The following is a 15262-nucleotide window of genomic DNA, read 5'->3' as shown; positions in this document are numbered from 1 at the left end:
CAATATTTTTAAAATTGGGTATTTCTTTACAATACTGATCTGCAGTATCATAGCAACAGATGTTGCCAAATGGTTGAGTCATGTAATGCCTTTTATTTTGCCTTTACTGCCTTTTTAAAGTCATTAGTTAAGCTTAACACCAATGAAAAGGGCAAGAATGTAGTGAGACAAAAAAAACCTACAGACTACTACTTGAGTAAGACGCATGCATCTAAACAAGCAAGGCCTTACATATGTGTAGTCCTGACTTAGGATAGCCACGGAGCTAATCCAGCTCAAAGCGAGTTGTATTTTAAAGCACTCACAGAGAATGGGAATGTTCCAGATGACTAGGAAAGAGAAGAGGATAAGCCAAAGCGTTAAGAGACCAGTCAGAATGAGTATCCAGAAAAATACTGTAATAAATTATTATTGAGCACATAATAAAGAAAAACAGATCATAGGTGACAAACTGATCTGCTATAAACAAATTGCACAAAACCAATTTTAGGGTTGTTTTTTTAAAGATAAAATCATAAGGGCTTGAAGAAGCAGATGTACCTTGAATTCTACACGGTTTTTGTCACTTGTCATAGTATCAGTCTCAAAAGGAGACCAGAAGTACTATCTAAATAAAGAACAGTAAGGTGGGAGCAAAACTCCTCCGAGAACAGTCCTCAGAGCACACACACACTTAAGTCTGGTTCACCACCAGTTTAAAGGCTTGTGCCAGGTACTTTTCAGCAGGGATCCTTCTGGGGTCAGAAATATTCATGTTTTTGTTGAAGACTTAGGAAATGCAATAGAGGGTGTGCTGACTACAAACATGAAACATACCAAGTTGGAAGAGATTACAGAAGATGTAAAATGACAAAGAAAATCAGTGATGGCAAGAAATCAAAGAAAGTGAATAAATAAGCTACAATTACAGTATCAAAATATAATTCCTGCTTAGGTACTAACTGCAAATGATACAAGCCTGGGAAGATCTGATTAGGCATTTCTTAAGAGAAGGATATGGGGATCATTGCCAGTCAAACTACAAGCCAGCCTCCTACTGGTGCTAAAAAAGCAGAGATCCTCAACACAGATACTGTATTTCAGACAGATGAAGTCAGCTTTCTTCTTTATATGCAAGACCTAAGCTGAAAGTGTATGTCCAATTTTGGGTAGCAGCTACATGGTAGATGCCTACAGAAAATCAACAATAATGAACCAGTAACTAAAAACCCTCTCAGACCAAAGAGCAAGCCTGAAGAAAAACAGACTGCATTAACAGAAATGATCTTCAAATATGTAGGAAGCTGCAGAAAAAGTCATAAACTTTATTTTCCTAGGACAACACGTAATGGATCAAAACACTACAAGAGATGCTTACATTGGACATGAAGAAAAACTTCTGGGTTACCTATACTTACTTTGTTTCACTGGAGAGAATATTAAGAAGAGTTCTGATGAACATTTTTAAGGAGTTATCTTCAATACATGTGCTTCAGACTAGTGGAAGGCTAATACACTGAAGATACCCCCAGGGTTCCTTTCAATACTGTACTCTGTGTTTCTAGGTAGCCAGACATTCTAGAATATCTTAGGTAAGTCGTGGAACTGGAAACCTTTAGGTCTGCAGAGTTATAAAATATTGTTCTACAAAGGCTGTGTGTGCCACAAAAGGAACACCAAGTTTCCAATCCTTAACATCTGCCCCCATGAATGACTAGCCAACTACTAGGGATAGTATCTTAGATCAATAAAGTGATTTAGTACAAACAAGAAAGAATCAGAGGCAAAATGTTCTACTAGAAATAGCACCCATGCAGAAATATGGTAATGATAATGACAGAAAACACCCATTTTCTTTTTTTTATCTAATAACTCAACCTACTTTTTCAAGTCGGGAGATATAATCTCTTTCCAGACGCTCTTCAGCTTGTTTCAATCCTAGTTCCTGTTCAGCTGTCAGATTAGATTCATCAATAACAGCAGTGCTTTCTAAATAATCAGCTTCCAAAGTATGTTCTTTAGTTGATTCAGAATTCTTTATTTTACCTAGAGAAAGAAACAGTTATTTTCTCCAGAGTAACTAAGGAGAGGAAAAATGAAAGTTAAGAGTGCAGAGCAGTTAAGAGCATCTCACTAAAGAGTTGGACACAAATCAGAGCTGCATTCCAATTGTTTGTCCAAAGGCTGGCCAAAATCACCTTTAACGTTAGAATCTTCCCAGTATGCTTACTGATATTTTGGAGAGACTTCAGCTACTAAAAGTGCTATCAAAAAGAGGAGAAAAAATACGGTAGATTGATTTTGTGTTTCAGTCACAACTCTAGAGCCTCTATTAAATTCTTCAAGTCAAGAAAGGGTTGGGGTTTTTTGTTACACAGAACAGAGTACATGAGATTGTTATGCTCTACTATAACACAAATAAGAAATACTAGGCTTAAGATATTTTATACAGCATGTTTTGTTAAGGAAGCAGTCACAGAACCGCCTTAGACATTCACCCAAATGACCTCGCAGAGCCAGTCATCAGGCATGCCAAGCCCTACATTCAGGAGGCTGCTGGAGTTGCATCCAAACACCTTCTGACACCTTGCTGCCCTCGGCTATCAACCACAGCGTTCTGGAACGCTGCTGCTCACAAACACGCAGGTCAACTCTGACAGGCCAGTTCCTCCAGATGCCTATGAATTGTTCATAGGCCACTCATCTGTACAAACATCCACAGCTGAAATTATTCCAGTAGTCTTTACATCAGCAAAAATTTGTGTTTTGTTCTTTTTTTCTTTCCTTTCAAATGAGGTATGTGCTACCACACTAGCTAGGAATCAAAACTGAGCAAGTTTTCAACTCCTGTTTTCTCAGGGACAGAGAGGGTCCCTACAGTACATGATGGTGGTTTACAAAGAGCTGACTCATCATATAATCACAGAATGGTTTGGGTTGGAAAGGACCTTAAGATCATCTAGTTCCAGCCCCCTGCCACGGGCAGGGACACCTCTTCCTAGACCATGTCACCCAAGGCTCTGTCCAACGTGAACACTGACTGCCAGGGATGGAGCATTTATCACTTCTTTGGGCAACCTGCTGCCATTTCAACTTGGTTTTGCCGTTAAATTTTATTAAGATAGCTAAAAAAAATTATACTATTCTCCCAGTATTTCCATACAAGCAATTACTGTAGCTGTTGAAATAGTGAGAAACACTTCAAATAGAAAGTCTGCACAGGCATGCTGTCTTAAACCAGCATTTTAATTTAAAAAGCTGTATTCTGAAGAAGTGTGACAAATTCTACACTAAGGAGTTAACCTGAAGTGAGACAAGCCTGATTCATGTATTTAGTTGTGAAATTGAAAAGTATGTATAAGAATTTAACACTCAGAAGGGTAACCACTGGTGGATGATATGTATGCCAGAGCTCTCTAAATCAAAAGGCCACCTACCAAAACATATTTTAAACATAAAAGAGCATAACAATCACACAAAAAAAGGGAAGTATTTCCCCTCACCCATAAAACCCCGCAATTTTTCTTGCGGATTTCTCCTCTGATCTTTCTGAACAGCAATAATAGCTGTCACTTCCACGAGTGGCAATGATATGATGAAGGGTTCCCCCCCAGATGTAATATTCACAAAACTGCCTGAACCCTCCCCAAAAAAGGTATTTTGCAAAGAGTTCAGGTCTTAGGCATGAGAAAAAAAGACAGTTGTTATCATAATCTCTTATTCTCTAAGTAGCATGTTTGTATTTAACAGCAGCTTCTCTAATTGCCATCAACAACTTAGTACATGTGAAAAAAAAATATCCAAAGAGAAACATTTCAAAGCCCATTTCAGACTGTTAACAATTTTACCAGAAGAAAATTGAATAAAGCAGTGTTGAACACTCACTGAAGTCATCAGGTTTATGCTCCATTTTCCTTTGATCTGAAGAAGTCTTACCAGCATCACCAGTCTGATCAATGTTAGTCTTTGAAGTATGAACTCCCAGTGGGTTTTCCAACAGCAGTTTCCCTTTCTGTGTAGCTGTTAAGCTTTCCATACCGATCCCATTCCCCGAAACATGGGAGCCTGGAAAGTTTTCTCCCACTGGTTGAGCTTTTGTCTGTTTCAAGTTTTCCACTGCTGATGATAAATTAGAAGATTTTTTTGCTTTTCCATGACTTCGCTCCTGAAGGTTTGTTCCCGTCTCTTTAGTTCCAGGAATACAACTGTTCACTTTGCATGATTTATTGTCTCCTTGTTTTTCAGAACAAACATCATTCTGTTTGCTTTTTTTGCTGCTATTCCCACTTGGAGAACTTCTCCCAACGTCCTTCACAGATCTGTCATTTCTGTTATGTTTGTAATTTTGATTATTTGTAACTTTGACTGCTTTGCCTTCCTCACAGACAAGACGGACAGACTTCCTTGGGTCATGATTTCCATTCTTTGAGCTCTGGGCCTCTTCCATTATAGTGAAGACCTGCTTCTCCTGTCTCTTGAGACCACTTGAAGTGCAATTCTTCAGCAATAGGCAGTTGATTTTAAATCCACCGTGCAAGCAAGGATCGTAGCTGATTGTCTACTGAAGAAATAATGATAGACATTTTTAAACTGAAGGAAGAACAGCAAAGCTCTATGCAGACAAGACATTAAAATAAACCTCTCTAAAGCAAATCAAAACTACAAATGATAGGAAGCATCTTCCCCCCAGAGGAATAGGTGAATTCTCATAATACATTCTGCATTAAACTCATGAAAACGTTGATCATCTTGACTTCCACTGAAAAGAGGAGGGGATCTGAAGAGATGAAAAATGGCAGATCATGGTAAAAACACTCAGTGATAAAACTGCCAACAGCTTGCTTTTTCTTTCCTTCCTATTTCTGGCTTCCTGAAAAAAAACCAAGAACCAAGATATCTTCAACTACATGGAGGAAAAAAAAATAAGGAAAAAATTTAACACATCTAAAAAATACCACTCAACAAACACACAGCTCAAATCAGCCGCTAGAGAAAGCTGATTCAGTTTCCAGCAAGCAAGCTCCATCTTATTAACTGATTAAAAAACCCACAAGTTGGAACTATAGCTCAAAGTATTAATAATAAACCTGACCTATCACTTGTATCCACAGACACTTGAGCAAATTCCTGATATGTACAATTCTCATCCAAATTAATTGCCATCAATTCAGTAAGAGTTTGCTTAGCTCAAAAAAACACAAGCAAGAAGTATTTTGTTCAGCTGCAGATTAATTTTACTTATCTAAACCTCAGTCCTTTAGGTGGTGTATCAGCTGAACTCAAAGATTGTTTTCCCAGTGGGAAGCTAAGCATGAGTAAGTGGGGCTGTTTGTAAGGCATTCCTCATACTAATATATAAAACCAAGAATTGTTCTTCTGTAACAAGAACTTGGATTTTTTGGTTTAATAACCTTGAGATAGCAATACAAACCTATGATAATAAAGTATCAGACATAGAAGAAAACAAATTTTATAAGGCTATACCATGATACAGAGGTTGGAGTTTCTCCCTTTCCTGTACAGCTACATATTCGGTAGGTAAAAGCATGATCCCTGGAAATTTCTGGGGTTTAGAGAACCCATCAATAAGTACCTTATTATTTACTGAAGGAATAATAGAAAAGTCAATGAACTACAACTATTAGAAGTATCACAATGTACTTTTGTACTTAAATAATAAGAACCAGAAGGAAGGACCAGATTAAAATGTCTGCTTTAAAAAAAAAAAGCCCAACCAAACTGTCTGAATATTATCAGTATAAAGAACAGTAATTTTTTTCTTTTCAAGCTATATACTGTAGTTACGCTCTCTCTCAAAGAGACACAAATCAGGCTATACTTTAGGACAAAACCCACATACTAAGAATTGTTATCTTAAGCCTCTAGTGACATAACTGAAAGCACATACTATCTTGCAGAAATGAAAATCAAACAAACAAAACCTACCAGAATTTTCATGACCTTCATGTTAGCAGCACAGTCTTTAGTAAAATATAAAACTTGACAAAGAAAATCTGTATTCCTAAATTCATTCCAACGGTGAAGTATTTTAACTGACAGATACATTTAGTTAATATTACAACTCTTTTCCATTAAACACTGATTACACCTGGCTCTTACTTCTAGACCAAAAGTCAAAGACCAAAAAGCAAAATGATTAAATAGTATTAGCCTTTGTATTGTAGTCAGTCTTTCCCGTAGCAATTCCTACTGGCTTGGCAGCAGGAACTAAGCCTCGGTGTGGTAGGAAGAGCCTAGGGTTGCTACAGGTTGGCTAAGTTATTCTGGTCTCTGACCACCAGTATAAAGCACTGAGCTATTGACTGGTGAGATGTGGTATTTACGTACAGGATGTCGCTATCTTTAAACTGTACTCCACTGGGATCTTTTTCTTCTGTAACCAAGTTACAGCATGAGAGTAGGTTTTCTCAAATTCTAAACTATTCCTTATGCTTTAGTTGCTCGACCTGGAGAGGGAATAAAACCCAAACAACAACAGCAGCAAAAAAAAAACCACCCCAACCCACACACATCAATTCCACTTTCATTTCTGATTCATTTCTGACGTGCACATCACCATTAACTGTGGACACTGAGGCCACACTTCCACATTCACTGAAAAGCAGTATAGGTCAACATCACCTAAAAGACAAGCAAAACACCCTTTCTCCAACCCTGGTTACTTACTCCTACTCCTGGGGCTGCTCCCTCCCTTGTGCAGGTCTGCAGTGAATAAAACCGGAAAACCAATCCAGCTTAACATTAAGCTGGCACAAGGGAGGAGGAGGAGGAGCAGGAGCTGGTAATAACAAACAACTAGTTGGGTGGGGACAACTTCTCTTGGCATCATTTCCAGCTTAAAGCTACCATGGAACTCTAGCATTGGAGGAAAAGTGGGGCTTCATTTTGCTCTGCTTTTTGCATGTGTTGCATTGTTAGGTTCATATTCTGCAAGGAGGTTTAAAAAAGAAAAACCACAAAAATTCTATTGTAGGCTTAAATGACTTGATCTCATCCATTCACCAAAATACCCAGTTACATATTCAAAGAGAACAGATAAGCTTTAATCAAACGTACAAATGTGATGTGAATAAAGCCACTCAGAAAACTGCTAGGAAAAACTATAATCCAATAAATTGAGTACTGTGATAATGTCACATATTAAGAGATTAATTAAATACAAGTAGTTAAGATCAAAAAGCACAGATACATTCCTTATTCCTCAGAAATATGAAGAACAAGTCTTGAAATTTCATAAGACAAGAATATTTTGTACAGAAAAAGGGTTCTACAATGAAATTTAGAATCTGAAATACAATTACAATAATAATGTTGTATTTTGGCATCTTTTTCCTCTTCTTTCTTTTGAATTAAATACTGAAATGATTTAGCAAACAAAAAATATTCTAAACTGCTGTAACATACTCAATAGTAACCATGCTGGCAAGTAATGAAACTTAACATGAAAAACAAAGAGACCACTACTAAGCCTAAGACAGTCTCATAATCTTCCCTCCTCTGTCAGATATTGGCCATCTATACAAGAGAGAGGGGAGAGAGTGAAAGAAGTGCCTCCAAAAAGAAGAACATGATAGGAAACAACACACTAGAGGAGTGAATCACTGCTGAGGTGGCATCTTTCTAGAAACCTGGATGTCTTATTCACCAGCTCAGGCTCAAATTGCCAGACCTGGAATCAAAGAAGAATTTTCTCCCAGGCAGGCTGGCAATAAAAGCAGAATTATTCACCTGCGTCTGCAAAGCGGGGTATGATTAACCTGCTGAAATCATTTCTGCATGTTTCATTTATTCAGCATCCTGCTGTTACAGGGGACTTGGGTTCCTCTGCTTTCTGAACGTACAATCAGTTACTCCTCTGAAGCCTACCTCAATTCTTGGCTCTTCGCAGAAAAATAATCTGGCTGGAATACAAGAGTTTGAGGTCAGACACGACACCATCTGACCTCAAACTATGAAAAATTATTGAGCCTATACATAGCTACAACAATCAAATTAAAAATGCTTAACATCAGCTTCAATTTTACTAGAGCAGAATTCATTTCAGGCTCACAAAACGAAGGAACAACATTGTTTCACTTTCATTTATGCCAGTTTCTTTTGTTTCCTCCTACTCTCAGTCTAGCATTAGAAAATTCTGCATTTGAATTGCAAAACCTCTGGGTAACTTACTTCCAAACAGGGGGAAGAAAAACCCAAACACTTTCAAGAAGGCATTTCTACCCATCTGCCCTTCCACTCCTTCCTCTCAAGTTGTCCAACCATATTTAACTCCTTCAGAAGCACACATTTTGCATCAGAGACTGCCACAACAGGCCCTCTTCCAAGATGAAGGCCAAGTTAAACTGTGAGCTCCTGCATTCTGAGCTGCTCTTTCTCAAAAGGATTTATTTAATCATTTCACTAGCAGCAGAACTGAATATACCTCGTTTCCTATACATTAATTTTGTGCTCCTCTGTCACACTCTGGATCACAGACCATTGGGCAAGCAGAGGAGACAAGCTGTAGCTGAAGGAACATATGCACTGACTGGTTCTTTTAACTACTCCCTAAGTGGAAACTGTTTTCCCCTCAGCAGAGACCCGTCCTCTGATGAGGCATCATTTTTCCAGAAAACATAGAGAAATGCAACAATCTGCTTATATTACTTCAAATATGTTCAAAAATTTGGTCCCAACTGGCTTAATGTCCAAAAGTTACGACACAAGTGTAGAAGAGCAACTAAATACAAAGAGAAACAGTCTCACAAGTTTCATTTCCCAGGGAGTACTAGATTAAATATAAACAGCTAAAATACTACAAACATAATTATCACTCCCTCCTTTGAGATAGAGGCCTGTATTTTATCCAAGACCTGCTTTTATCTGTCCCATTATGATTGTGCCTTAAGCACAAATCTCTCAAACCAGCCTTCCAACAGTACAAGGGGTGATTAACCTCAGTGCATCCAAGCCTCCTCACCTGGTTACCAACACAGCCCAGTTGAACTTCCCCAATGGAAACAGGAAGAAATTCAGCAAGCAAAGTTTACAGCCACAGAGAAGAATGAAAGGAAAGGTTGTCTTCTGCACTCTGCTCAGACAGCAGCAGACGCGATGTCTACAGACAGCCCTCATGTGCTGGTGGAGGTATCTCTTTTCTGTACTGTTTGCAGCCTTAGGCCCATTTTTGTTTCTGAGAACTTCTACAAGATCATTCAAGCTTCTCCCATGTTCTATGACAATAGTTTTTAAAAAAAAGCTATTATACATTTATGCTTATTATGCATTAGCCATAAGCGTATCCATAAGCCAGTTAGTACAAACTGTTATCAGTCCTTGATGTTTTTCCAATGTACTTACAACTAAACCTATCAGAGATTACTGGCCACTAACACACCTCAGGCTCTTACCAGTAATAAACCCACCAGTGTTCTTAGTAACAAACATAAGTGCTAGACAGTATTTCAGACCTTCCTGTTACTACAGGCTATAGAATATAGGCTAGTAAGTATAATACCACTAAAATCTATCTAGAAGGAAGCCAGGGCAGAGCACAGAAAATCTAACACACAAAACAGGGATGCAACAAAACCTGTTGCATCTGGGCTTAGTGAAGATACGCAACTCAGTAGGAAGCTCCCAGGTTTGCGTACAGCATGGAGGATTGAAAACATCCAAGGAGTGATCATTAGATAAACAAGTATATATAACTGTAACAGGATTATCTGAATTATGAAAGTACCACTGACTAACTAACAGGAAAGGCTTTGCTTGATGCAAAACTTAATAACATACGTAGGTGCAAATATCTTACAACTGAATTATGAAATGAGCAAAATATGCTGGACAGGAGATCCATAAAGAAGTGCTTGTTAGAGATGATTCTCTCTTAGCACTGATGGGTGCTGTCTGCTCTACAACATGGTATGACTCACTGAGAAGGCAAGAAAGAGGCATGTCACAAACACCAAGAACTACCGCTTTCTGAACCTATTACTGCTGATGACTCCCATTCCAAACTCAGGAAAGCCACCCCCTCTCAGTCACACCAGCTATGTAACTAAGTTACAATGGCTTTCCTTACCTGTTTTTCATATAAAGATTCTGGTTCTGATCCTAGGTTTTACTGTAATAGCCCTTTAAACATTTCACAATCAACTTAAGCAAGCACTAAAGCCAGAAGAGGGGTACCACCTGCCTCAAATGTCCCAGTATGCTGCAAGATACATGCTGTAACCAGAGCAGGAAACGGATCCAAGGCAGCTCTAACTTCAAAAACAAACACAACATTTGTACCAATACAGGTGAGGAGACTGGAAAAACACAGTGCAGCACTGCCTAGGTTTAAAGCCTTTCAGAGGCTGAACTAGCTTCCAGAGGCCTGAACTGATCATGAAACTGGTTTAAGTGGCAGCTATGCATTTAAGCAGAATTTATCCATCTTAGTCTTAAATCTCCATTTATATTTGGCACTTATGCTAAACAAAAATACAGCAGTATTTATTTGTGGCATAGAAGTTTATCTGGATCTTGTGTTTAAGCACTAGAGAGGTTTTCACCCAAACTCCAATCTCTGAAGAAGCAACAGCCTTTGAACTACTTCATACCAATCACAAGCTAGTTCACAAACCACAGGTAAAGCAAATGCATCTTCTACTGGTATCCTTACATCTGCTTTACCAGCATCCAGCATTTTCACTACCGAAAGAAACATGCTGAAAACCACTACTTTAAAAAATACGGGAAGTAAAAATACATCCATACAGTTGACGCCCAAGCTCCAACTGGTTCCAGGCTCCCAAGCCAAGCTTTGCTGATACCAAAAAACAAAGTCTGAAAATGCTGGAAACAGTATTTTATTCATTAACAGAAATAAAAAATAAAATCTAAGAACATCTGACAAATTGCTTGGTTGTTGTTTGGTTTTTTTTTTCCCAAAGATCTGCTAAAACATTACCACCAGAATTAGGACCCAAGGATACAGTAATGAGTACACATACATGTATGCCTGCATCTCTGGTAAAAAAAAAAGGTAAATATTAGATTCATATGCATTGTGACTAAATTTAGGTAATAAGATTTTAGTGCTTCTAAGTTGAAAGTGTTACTGATCTATCACTTATGTGCATTTAAACAATTTATCAAATAATATACAATAGAATCTTAATGTGCCAAAAGCATCTAAAATGTTGACTTCCCCTGGATTGCTTCCATTCTTCAAATTAATCCACTAAGCAAATTGCAGGCTCCTTCCTTCTATGAGCTGTCAATGCAAGTCAGGACGAGCATTCCATTATTTCATTATGATAGGGACAAAAATAAAGTTAATTTAGTAGAAATACTTCGTAAAATTTCAAGAATACTACAACTACAACACACGATAAACTCTCAGCCCGGCAAAATTTGAATTGCCTTATGGAATCAATGTGAATACACAGCCCCAAAACATTACTCTGACAAGCAGATCCATGAGACACTTAAGAGGAGCTCCCCAGGGATCTCTTACTTTCATGTAAGATACAGGGAAATCCTACTTCCCTCCCTTTTTCTCCCCACAGCAGCAATTTCCTTCAGAGAAAGAACCAGTAAATGCCCCGTGGCATCCAGCAGTCTCTTTTCCTGTGTTATTTGAGGTACAAGAGAAAAGTCCCAGTTGTCTTCTGCACAAGAGCAGAACATGTAAGGAACTTTCTGATCCCTCTGTATTTACCTTCTAGGAATATAACCAAATATTTATGTTCTGGGAAACTGTAATTTCATCCCAAAATTTACTTTTTAAAGGCATTTTCAGTAAGGTAGGAAAAATTACTTAAAAAGCTCCCTGCAAAAATGGTGTTTGTATCCTAATATAGCACCTTCTGCCAGAGACTGTAATTAAGTCATACTTCCATGGCCGATTTACTTTTCTCATAATGGAAATAATTATAACTATCTGGGGTCAGACTATCCAAAAAGCACCTACTGAAACACGGAGCACAATTCAAATGAAAACAGAAGCAACACATCCTCTATTTTAAAGCAAATGCAATGACTCGAATCCAGGGCACAGTGCTCAGGAAGCCAAGTGACGTAGAGGTGGCATGAATATAAAGAAATCATTAGATCCATAGATTTTACTGTACTAATCCCCACCTTAGCCTAAACCTGATTATATTGTTTGTCTGCATGTTACGAGCTTGCCTTCCTTTGACATACACAGAAACAACCTTAAAAGCAAGAAAGCCTCAGGTAATATGACACATTCAGCCAACTGGCACATTGCAACATATTGCAAAAGCCGGAGAGTCGTTCAGCTGTATTTGTATACAAGATAAGCCAACAAAAGAGCACAAACACACGGGTATAGGGATGCCTGTGTGTCGTTTCAGGCACATCACGACCTACAGAAAGGAGAACCTTCGCTTTGGCAATAGGCGTCAGAGGGGGACACGGCTCATGAGGACGGCACGGGAGAAAGGGCCATTTCCTCGGGGAGCCTCAACAACCGCAATGGTCCTCCCCCCAGTGTGGAGTTACCACAGGCCGTGAGAATAAGCGCCAGCACCCAGCTCCTGCTCTGCAGACCCCAACGGGCGTTCAGCCGGGCACTGCCTTCACAGCAACCGCCCGCCCGCCTGGACGCTGCCGTGGGGCCGGCTCCCGTTCCCCGCTGACCTTGCGGCCGACTCCCTCCCACCCCAAGCCCCCGGGCCACAACCAGCACCCCCGGCCGGGTGTGCAGGGCAGCCCCAGCGCCGGCCCCCTGCCCGGGCGAGAGGTGGGGAGGCCGCTAAGGGCCATCGAGGCGGGGCGCAAGACGGAGGGCAGGGACAAGGCGGAGCTGGGGCGCCGCAGGCTGAGGCGGGGGGCGCCGGCGTGGACAGGCCCCCCCCTCCGGAGCCCGCCTCCCCCCGCCCGGCTCAGCGGGGGGAGCAGAGAGCGCCCAGCCACCCCCACCCCTCGGGGGAGGCCCAGGGAGCTGGGCGGAGCACCCCTAGCCCCAGGAGCCCGGTACCTGGCTGCGGCGCTAGGGGTGCCGGGGCTGCTCCCCCGCCATGCCCGGCTCCAGCTGCTGGAGGCCCCGACGCCAGCGGCTCAGTCCGGCCCGGCCGCCATGTCAGTCGCGCCGCGCGATGCATTGTGGGGCGAGGGCGGGAGGGAGAGCCTCGAGGGCGGGCGGCGCTGCTGCCGGGCGGCGGCGTGCGGATGCCTGGGTCTGGTGCGGTGCAGCCCTGCCCTGCCCCACCTTACCCTACCCTACCCTACCCTACCCTACACGGATCGTGCCCGGCTGATGGAGCCCCCCTTGCCCCGCGGAACTGCCCCTCCTCTGGGGCAGTGTCCCCCTCCCATCACCGCCGGCATTCAGAGCCTTCCTACCCCAGTGCCACAGCAGGAAACAGGAACGCGGGCTTAAGCAGCTACATTTTTTCCTTACTCCCCTACGCTCATCCTAATTTTTATCCTATTTTGCATTCCAGGTCTCTCCCCACGCACGCCAGGCCCTGTGGAGCGGGGTTAGGGCCCGCCTGAAGGGTCGTCTTCCCCCGTTCTTCAGGGCGTCCCTCCCTCTCCCTCTGCTCCCAGCGCTGCTTGGGTGGAGAGGGGCGGGTGTGCTGCACACAAAGCAGCCTGTGGAGAACAGGGATGCCGGGGGGAAATGGCTGCTGGCTCCCTGACCTTGACATGAAGCTGGCCGGCGTGTCTGCTGGCAGCTGTGCAGGTCTCGGGGGAGACAGAGCTGGCCCGCCTGGCTCTTGGCAGTGCTGGAGAGTGACCTAAAGAAATTGGCAAGTGCTTCTGTAAAGCAAATCCCTCTGTGATCCAATACAGTACCCCTACTTGGCAGTGAAATGTCATGTTGTTGGCACTTTCTAGCCCAGGATAAGGAAGCCTTTCCAGAAAAACAAGGCATGCAAAAGATTAATGTGGAAATCCCTAAGGGGTTCAAAGGAAAGTATTAAAAATAATGAGAATAGGAATGCTGGAAACACCACCTCAGAGTCTCTGTAGGTAAACAAAAGTTGCAAGATCTGTAACAGTGGATTCACTAAGTATGTTATTTCTGAATGTATTGTGAAGTCAGTTCAATCCTTAGAGCTAATCTGCTTTTTTTGTGGCTCACTTGAAATTTATGTTTTACAAATGAGGATTGGATAGCTGCAGGCATTGTAATGGATGTAGTGTGGAGCTTTCACCTTCAAGAACATGGGCCAGTCCAGTCTGGGTCAGCAGTGACAGCAATCGCAGCGGTGTTTGGGGACAGCTGAGGTTAGGTGGTTGGTGGTTTCTGTCCAGTCCTATTTGACAAAGATTTTTATTAGGTTTAGCAAGCCAAAGAGGAAATTTTGAAAGTAAATTATACTTGCTACTGGGTACAGTCCTCCTAGATCAACATTTAGACATGCTAGCAAGCAAACACCATTTTGCAAACCTGACTGGCATTTTTCCTGCAAGCTGAAGTTCATTAGAATATATCATATTTAAATAGTTGGATAGACACTAATATGAAACGCTAGTGCAGTTGGCTCTGAAAACTCAAATCATTATAAAGCCAACAGCCTTTGACATAGTCTTCTGTGTATTAAAGAACGGTCTTCCTTCTTTGCTGATGTTAAAGAATGTACTATTGCAGGGAGCAGTACAGACACATGGCAGTAAAAGAGGAAGCTGGATTCTATTGCCAGCTGGCCCTTATTTAAAGAATTCCCAACCCAGTGCCAGTGACCAAAACCTTTCAGATCTGGGGCTCAGCTTGTAAAAGAAAATATAATTCTGAAACTCGTTAAGTCTAGAAGTCGGAGACAATCATCACAAAGCTGTAGGAAGCAGATTTTATAAAGTCCCTTTTCCAAAGCAAAACCTTGCTTGTCTCGTGTTGTAGCATGATGCCTCATAGCACTGCACCAGTTACTAAGGAGAAAAATAACTGTTAACAGCTGAACTCAGGACATAGTCCCATACCCAAACTACTATAACATTATGCCCCCAAAAGTGTAAAAGTATAGTGTATATTTCTTTTAAAATTTCTGGCAAAAAAAAAAAAAAAAAAGCTTATGTTGAATTATCTTCATCATTGGGATGATTTTTTAAACTATTGTTAGGATTTACTAGGTTTTTAAACTATATTTAAATGTATATACTGTATTAAAGCCCTATTCTCCGTCTCTAGCTGTGTGTGAACAAGCCTCTTAGATTATTTATAAAATGAAGAAAACATACTTGACTGTCAGCTAAATGAAAGGGTTTTGGTTAATACTGCAGCCAGGAAAGTATACCAAATATACAGAAAAGTAGCACTTAC

At 41.1% G+C, this 15262-nt stretch overlaps 1 protein-coding gene across 3 annotated transcripts in view; it reads right to left on the bottom strand.

Moving 5' to 3' along the window:
• The window catches only part of TUT4 (terminal uridylyl transferase 4), a 48254-nt gene extending 35125 nt beyond the window's left edge, over positions 1-13129 (bottom strand). For 2 of the 3 annotated variants that reach the window (XM_061451256.1, XM_061451258.1), the window contains exons 1-3: positions 12974-13129; positions 3865-4540; positions 1862-2025 (exon numbers count right to left, since the gene is read on the bottom strand). In XM_061451256.1, the coding sequence (XP_061307240.1) occupies positions 1862-2025; positions 3865-4426 (726 nt within the window). In that variant the 5' untranslated portion in view covers positions 4427-4540; positions 12974-13129. The remainder of the gene's footprint in view (positions 1-1861; positions 2026-3864; positions 4541-12973) is intronic. The other variant, XM_061451257.1, reaches the window with a different exon arrangement.
• Between the last annotated feature and the right edge of the window lie 2133 nt (positions 13130-15262).

Source organism: Pezoporus flaviventris, unplaced genomic scaffold (assembly GCF_033815535.1).
Source record: "Pezoporus flaviventris isolate CSIRO_AGI_PZ_B2104156 unplaced genomic scaffold, CSIRO_AGI_Pfla_v1 ptg000013l, whole genome shotgun sequence".
NCBI classification, from domain to species: Eukaryota; Metazoa; Chordata; class Aves; order Psittaciformes; family Psittacidae; genus Pezoporus; species Pezoporus flaviventris.
The sequence above is the reverse complement of the archived record's forward strand: the minus strand, read 5'-3'. Positions and strand labels throughout refer to the sequence as shown.